This window comes from Pseudorca crassidens, chromosome 7 (genome assembly GCF_039906515.1).
Source record: "Pseudorca crassidens isolate mPseCra1 chromosome 7, mPseCra1.hap1, whole genome shotgun sequence".
Lineage (NCBI taxonomy): Eukaryota > Metazoa > Chordata > Mammalia > Artiodactyla > Delphinidae > Pseudorca > Pseudorca crassidens.
The window spans coordinates 64,599,621-64,607,535 of record NC_090302.1 but is presented as its reverse complement, the minus strand read 5'-3'; the positions used below and the strand labels follow the sequence as shown (position 1 = coordinate 64,607,535).

The 7,915-nt window shown below is 46.9% G+C and overlaps 1 protein-coding gene across 2 annotated transcripts in view; it reads left to right on the top strand.

Annotated features, from left to right (window-relative positions):
- The first annotated feature begins 1,193 nt into the window (after window positions 1-1,193).
- Window positions 1,194-7,915, top strand: part of TTC39B (tetratricopeptide repeat domain 39B) — a 148,640-nt gene continuing 141,918 nt past the window's right edge. Inside the window, exon 1 of one of the 2 annotated variants that reach the window (XM_067744417.1) lies at window positions 1,194-1,434. Coding sequence is in view for 1 of the 2 variants with exons in the window: in XM_067744416.1 (XP_067600517.1) it covers window positions 1,393-1,434 (42 nt within the window). In the remaining variant the exon portion in view is untranslated. The remainder of the gene's footprint in view (window positions 1,435-7,915) is intronic. The other variant, XM_067744416.1, reaches the window with a different exon arrangement.

The following is a 7,915-nucleotide window of genomic DNA, read 5'->3' as shown; positions in this document are numbered from 1 at the left end:
GGTCCGGTCCGGGAAGATCCCACATGCCCCGGAGCGGCTGGGCACAACAGTGAGAGGCCCGTGTACCGCAAAAAAAAAAAAAAAAAAAAAAAAGAAAAAGAGAGTGACAGAAAGCAGATCAGGCAGATCAGTGGTTGCCAGAGGCCAGGGAGTGGGGGAAGGAAATTGACAGCAAAAAGGCACAGGGAACTTTTTGGGTGTGTTTTCATGATTGGAATGGTGTTTTGTAAACATCTGTTATCAAATTACAAACTTAAACTTGGTGAATTTTATCGTATGTAAAATAAAGCTGACCAACCCCCCCCCCCCACCAAATACCCTTATAATTTTTCAGTTGGATAGTTAAGTTACCTTACATGTTATACGCAGGAATCAATTTCTAAACGAAGCCAACAAATATTTGTTGAGCATCTACCACGCGTAAGGCACTGTTCTAGGTGCTGGGGATACCATTTTGAAGAAGACAAACAGCATCCGTACCCTCATGGATCTTATAGTTCAAGCACGAATTATGCACATATGTTTGGGGTTACAAAATGGGTCATCGTGACAGGATATTGGGAGGAGGGGTAGAGGAGCTCTAAGTTGTATAAATATATGTCCTGTGGTTTTTCTGTTATTTTTCAACCATACACAGAAGCAAACACAGCATTCCTGTATCTGAAGATGATGTCCCTGACTTAGTGTCTGGACAGGTGGAATGACAGAGACCTTTGGGTGACTTGTGACCTTGACTCAAGGCTGCTCTCTGGCCTCACCATCTGCGAGATGCAGTGCGCACCTGGCGAGGGAAGGGGACTGGCACTGGCCCAGAGACCAGGTGGACGGTTCAAAGGGGCATCAGGGTTAGGTGGCTTTGACCTTGGTTGGCCTCGTTAACCCAGCGCTCTCTTGGCTCCAGGCCTCCCCACAGAGTACTGGTAGCTGGTACTCTCAGGTGCCTTTCCAGAGAGTGGGCCAGATCAGCGAACTTCGCCAGTGACTCCGCCCACGATGTGACTCCGCCCACGATGTGACTCCGCCCACGCAATGACCCCTCCCATGTGGATCCTAAGTGGATGCCGTCTGGAGGCGGAAAAGCGTTGGGGAATCTGATTGGCTGCTCTAGTCAGAGCCGCGTAGAGGGCGGGGCGAGGCCTGCAGGGGGCGGAGCTTGTGTAGAGGCCCGCCACCCGGCGCCGGCTCGGGGAATGGATGCTCTTCTGGTGTGCGGGCGCCGGGGGCGGGGAAAGCACACGCCCAACGGCGCGCTGGCCCCGCCCGGGACCCGGCGGGAGCGCGGAGCCACCCTCTTCCTCTTTTGCTGGCGCTGGGCCGAGCCCGGAGCCGAGAAACTGAGTTGGCTCTGAGCTCCCTGTTTGGTTTCTGGGCGGCGGCAGCCGGAGGAGGAACATGGCGCTCGTAGGCAACGGAGCAGAGTTGGAAGCGGACGAGGTACTGGCTGGTGGGGAGTGTGGGAACTGCCCCTGGAGCCCGGGAGGAATGAGCGAGCTCGGCAGGGTTGAGCGAGTCCGGCAGGGACGGTCAAGGTTCCGCCCCCTTGGTTCCCTGTCTGGGACCTGCAGCCTCTCGCCCGGGGGAAGGGACAGGGATTGCGGCTGGGGACACGAGGCCTTGGGAGGTCTGTCCTCGCTGGAGCGAGGAGTGTCTCTGCGGCTCTGGGAGCGGAGGCGCTGCTGAAGTTGCGGGCGCCGGCATCGTGGGCTCTTGCGGATCGGAGGACACCACGTCCGGCCAGCGGGTGGATGGGTGCGAACGCGCGGGAGCGCAGGACCCGCAGTACAGAGCAGTACTGAGCCTCACCAGGGACGCCTAGGCTTTATGAGGTCTGACTCTGAAGTCCCGACATTGGCCCTTTAGAGTTTGTAGAATCGTCTCTTGACCTGGGAATTTCACCTTCTCTGGAAGTTTCCAGTGGCAGAACAGAAAGGCTTGCAATCGATGAGAGGAGGGGGACAGCCGGAGGAAAAAGGAGCCCTCGGGGTGTCTGCACCCGCGGGCAGTGCAGGGCTGCCCAGGGGCTGGAAGGCTAGGGACCTGGAGCAGCAGCCCAGGAATTGGTGCTTTCCCCTCCGTGTACGGGGCCCGGGCCTTTTCCCAGCAGGTTCCCAGTGTGGGTGGTGGACGGAGGGAAGGCGCTTGGAGAGCCGACTCCGGCCTCTAGTGGTCTCGACTGTCTTTAAATAATTAGCCACTTCCTTCTGTGGCTGGCGCACCCGGGTCTGAGCACCCTCGGGCGGGCGAGCAGGACCTGTTGATTTATCGACTGTTCCTTTGAGCAGTTGGCAGCTCCGGAGAGACGCGCTCTCCGGCGCTTGAAGTTGAGGCCAGCGGCGGCGGCCGCAGGAGCAGCACCCACAGCGACTGCTGCTGCCATTTTACCTGACTTGAATTTTACAAGTCGCTGCCTGAGGAGGCTTAGTTTCAAATGATGCAATAGTGGAAGATCTGGAGTTGGCGGGTTAAGCTTCCTGTCCATCTCTTTCAGTGTCGGGAAACTCTTCTGACAACGAATACTGTGTTTGAAATGTAGCACTTAAAATAAAACAAAAACCGAGCTTCAGCTCCTTTACACGACTGGCCGACAGGAGGGCAAGCCTGACTGTCCAGAAGCTTCCTTACAACATGTGCCTTCCAAGGAGGGTATCAGGACCACAGATCAATGAACTAGAGCTTGCATAGCTGCATCTATTGTTGAAACTTTAAAATTACACATAAAGGCAAATGATGAAATAGCATATTTGTTGCCGTTTTCATCTGTGACAGCCTTTCTTTATTTACAGCTTTAGGCTGTCTTTTTGGTATGACCTGGAGCCGGCTTTTTTCATTCCTCCTGTCTTAGATCTTTTCTGTAACCAACATCATAACACTCATAGTGCTTTGACTATACATTCACTTTATCCCTTAAAGGTTTTTATCGCTCCCTGCTGTATATTAAATTATGTATCCATGTTCTTGGCATGCAAGGCTCTCTACAGTGTAGTCTCAATCTGATGTCCCAGCCTTGTCCCCAGCCACTTTTCTATTTATAACCATTTAGTTTAATGTGTTATGCCTGGATTAGAAATAAGGAAACAAGACTGGGAGTAGGGAATTCCCTGGCAGTCCAGTGGTTAGAACTCTGCCCTTCCACTGCAGGGGGCATGCGTTCGATCCCTGGTTGGGGAACTAAGATCCCACGTGCTGCATGGCACAGCCAAAAAAAAGGGACTGCAAGTAGCTAGTAAATGTGGAGTGAAATTTTTGAATCCCTGGGCTTCTTGTTGAAAAAGATTTGCTACACTTAGGGTGATATAATTGTCTAGACCAGGGCATTGTTGGGAGAGAACACTTGGACAGTAGGTGTAAACTGGGACTGTCTTGGGCATATTGAGACATGGCTACCCTAGCTGTGCCCACAGCCTGCAAGGTGAACCTAATGCCATGCGTTTGCTAGGGAGGAGGGCTCTGGCTCTGTGGGGGAAATTAGGTTTTAGAGCAGCAGAGAGCCTGGCACACAGTTACTTGGTAATACGTATTTATGGAATGAATAAATTCAATGAATTTATTGAATGAATGAAGACTGTGCTTAATAACGTCTCAGTTTTTGCCATATCTTTCATTTGTGTTTTAAAATTCAGTAACTGTTAGGCTCCCATTACATGTTAGGTACTCTACTGGTCCTAGGAAATGAGCAAAGTACAATCAGAATTTTTTTGTTCATGCCAAATCCACTTTTGTTCCTCATGGTGCACCATTTCCATTGGAATAAATTTTGCAAACATTTATTGAACATTTGCTTCGTGCTTAAACTTAGTAGGTGTCTTAGAAACGGAAGGCAGTTTTGGCTCTCTACGGTTCTCAGTCTGGGTAAGGAGATATGGCACGTGAACAAGAACTCTAGAAAAGAGATCAAGGCAGGGTAAGCAAGTAAGAAGTGATGCATTGTCAACCGGGTACCCTTGACTTATTTGTGGAAAGTCCTTCACTTTCAGTGGGCTGAAGCACTCTACCACAAGCACACAAGACCCTGCTCTTCAACTTTCTGGATGTGTGAAACTAAAAGAGCTGGGAAGTTTTTCAAACAATATAAATTTGATAGTCTTTGAGGCCACTATTTGATTAGGAAAGTAAAAAGGGACAAATTGGTGTAGTTGGAAAAGTGGTAGGTTAGGAATTAGGTGAACTGGGTTCTCAGCTCAGTCACTAATTTTCCCAATAGCCATTCATTCATTAAGTGTGCAAACATCTGACTGTATTATGTGCCAAGCCTGGTCCTAGCTTGGAGATACAACAGTGACCCAGGCTGACAAGGTCTCTGTCTATAACAATATAGTGACCTTGATTGAGCCAGTCTCTCTACCTCTTAGGGCTCTTTTAAGTTTCCTCATCTGAAGATGGAGGGGCTCTATGAGCCCTGAGTGTTCTTCCAGCTCCAAAAGTCTACACTTTTAGAGGTGGGGGGCTCCTTTGTTTGGGAGAAAGGCTAATAGTATGGGAATCCCTTTTCTTTAAAAGTACCCAAGGAGATGATGATAGTAGAGGGGCCCTTATTATCGTTGTGGGATGGGGTGTTTTCTTAGGTAAACTGGTGTTTTTTGTTTTTTTCTCTAAGTGCTAGGAGGATAAATGTGGGAACACAGAGGTTAGGGCTTGCAGCCTCAGGGGTGGCAAAAATTGGTTCTGGAGGGAGGCAGAAACTTCTCAGATGTTCCAGTGGTTTGTGGCCCTTCAAAGCTTGGTGGGCAAAATCTTACTTCTTAACATTTAAATTTCTCTCATTGGGTTTTCTTGGGTATTACACAAGCAACATTGACATTGAGTTCATGGAAGATATACAGAATGTATGCAGGGTCATTACTATAAACCTATGGCAACTAGATGGCTATGACTGGAGAACTTTCTGTCCATCAATAGCTTGATCCTGAAGCCATATCTCTGTTGGTGACTTCCTTATCCATTAGGGCTGCCTTTGGCTGCCTTGTGGATGTTAAGTGCTTATGTTTGACCCACACTACTTTGTGTGTGACTTGGGATTTGAAAATTAAATAAAAGTACTTTATATTTTATTCTTTAATCCTATTAGAATTATTCAACCCACTAATAACTATGCCAAGTATTGAAAAGAGAAACTATTGATGATATCTGAATGAATATGTAGCAGCTGGATAAGTTAAAAATTATTTTCTCGGGGCTTCCCTGGTGGCGCAGTGGTTGGGAATCTGCCTGCCAATGCAGGGGACACAGGTTCGAGCCCTGGTCTGGGAAGATCCCACATGCCGCGGAGCAACTAAGCCCGTGAGCCACAACTACTAAGCCTGCGCATCTGGAGCCTGTGCTCCGCAACGGGAGAGGCCGCGATAGTGAGAGGCCCGCACACCGCGATGAAGAGTGGACCCCACTCGCCGCAACTGGAGAAAGCCCTCGCACAGAAACGAAGACCCAACACAGCCAAAAAAAAAAAAAAAAAAAAAAAAAAAATTATTTTCTCATATAAAACAAGAGTTAAGTTCATGAAAAATAACTTTTAAGAAGATTTTGTTTTCAATTGTTTTACCTTTACTGGAAAAATAGCAGTTTTGAAAGTTTGAAAAATTTGGTTACATTGCTATTATTATGTAGAAATTGGCAATTTTTATGTATAATTTGATACATCACATTTTTACATTAAAATTACATTAAAAGTTACTCAGCAAATACAAAGTTTAATGTTAATAGCTTTAAATTTTAAAACATGACTTAACATTTTTATTGCCATTCTGAACCCATTATTATATAAGAAGAATAAACTTAATACTTGCTCTTTTATGTATAAAGTACAGATATATCTCTGTGCTATTAACATTTCATGGGGGATGTGGTTAGGAAAAAAAATGTCTAAAAAGGCTCCTGGGGCAGGAGGACAATATTGAAAAAAAGTTGAGAAACACTGGATTACGGAAAGAAATGGTTTATGTGACAAATGCTTTCATGGCCTGAATTTTTGGCCCAGGACTTTTTGGATCTAATTCTGATTTAGAAATTTTCCCCAGTGGCGTTTTAGATGAAGTTTAGATAAAACTGATTGCTACAGTTTTCTTCGTATCAGATTCATTCTTTCATTCCATCAGTGTTCATTGAGCACCTCCCCAGGTGCAGCAGTCTTCAGGTGCTGGAAGTCCATACTGAGATAAGATGGCTTGATTGCTCTTGAGGAACACACGCTCTAGCAAAAGACACAGTTACACAAGTAACGAGTGCTGTCTTTGGGTCAGGGTAGATTTTAGGTAGGAGGGTCATATAATTTATCATCCACAGCAGGGCCCTGGGGAAGTCAGTGTGCTGCTTTCAGTAATTACTCTAGGACAACAGGTGCAAACAGAAATGGTTGGTTGCCCTCGTTTAGCGGCTGGCAAAGACTTTAAAGAAGAGGTGGTATTTGAACTGGGTCTTTAAAAAAATTTTTTTAATTAAAATATAGTTGATTTACAATGTTGTGTTAGTTTCAGGTGTATAGCAAAGTGATTCAGATGTATGTGTGTGTATATATATATATATTTTTTCTTTTTTAGATTCTTTTCCATTTTAGGTTATTGCAAGATTTTGAGTATAGATCCCAGTGCTATACAGGAGGCCCTTGTTGGCCATCTATTTTATATATAGTAGTATGTATATAAAGGAAACAATCCCATTTACCATCGCATGAAAAAGAATAAAATACCTAGGAATAAACCTACCTAAGAAGGCAAAAGACCTGTACTCTGAAAGCTATAAGATGCTGATGAAAGAAATCCAAGATTACACAAACAGATAGAAATGCATACTGTGTTCTTGGATTGGAAGAATCAATATTATTAAAATGACCATACTACCCAAGGCCATCTACAGATTCCATGCAATCTCTATCAAGTTACCAATGGCATGTTTCACAGAACTAGAGCAAAAACTTTTAAAATTCGTATGGAAACACAAAAGAGCCCGAATTGGCAAAGCAATTTTGAGGAAGAAGAATGGAGCTGGAAGAATCCGGCTCCCTGAACTGGATCTTGAAGGGTGTGCTAGGTGGAGCAAGTGCAATAAGGCAGAGGCGTGGGTGGAAGTTGAGATGGGGCGGGGATGAGAGCACGCCCTGCGGTCAGCAGGGTGCTCAGCATATGGGGAGGAGTGCCTTGGAGGGCTGCGATCTCCTAAAAAATGGGGACCCAGAGGGCTTTTTAACTAGGCAAGAGTGATACAATTATTTATTTTAGGAAGCTAAGTCTGGTGAAGTTGGTGCAGCCAGACTGGGACTGGGGGTGGTGGCAGGAAAGGCAAGAGGCTGTTGCGACAGTTCAGAATGGGAGGTGGTGAGGACTGGAGTGGAGCAGAGGTCTTGGGGTTGGAGAGAGGAGGCCAGAAAGGAGGGACTTCTCAGGGAGGACTCGGAGGAGGAATTGGCCTGGTGGCCTGTTCCCTAGTTGGAGGGGCAGTGGAATGGGCGGAAGGGAGGAGCCGGTAAGAGATGATTCTTGGCTGGCTGGCGGTGCTGTTACCTCAGAAGACAACTGGGTAGGATTCAGCCTTCCGGTGGGTGTGGAGGGTGGGGAAGGACCTCATGCAGAATTGACTCACCTGCTTGGCTCACTGTGACTTTCCTTACTGAGGGAGCACGGCCATTTGCTTATGAGTGGATGAATCTGGGCAAGGTTAGGAAAGGATGTTTGTAAATTGGTCCTGCAGGTGAGTGAGAGGAAAAAAATAGCATCAGCTTACCGTCGTCAGCCTGGATGCCAGCCCAGGTTAACGAACAGACAATTTTCCTGAAATGTTCAATTTTTTTTTTTTTTTTTTTTTTAGTACGCGGGCCTCTCACTGTTGTGGCCTCTCCCATTGTGGAGCACAGGCTCCGGACGCGCAGGCTCAGCGGCCATGGCTCACGGCCCAGCCGCTCCGCGGCATGTGGGATCTTCCCGGACCG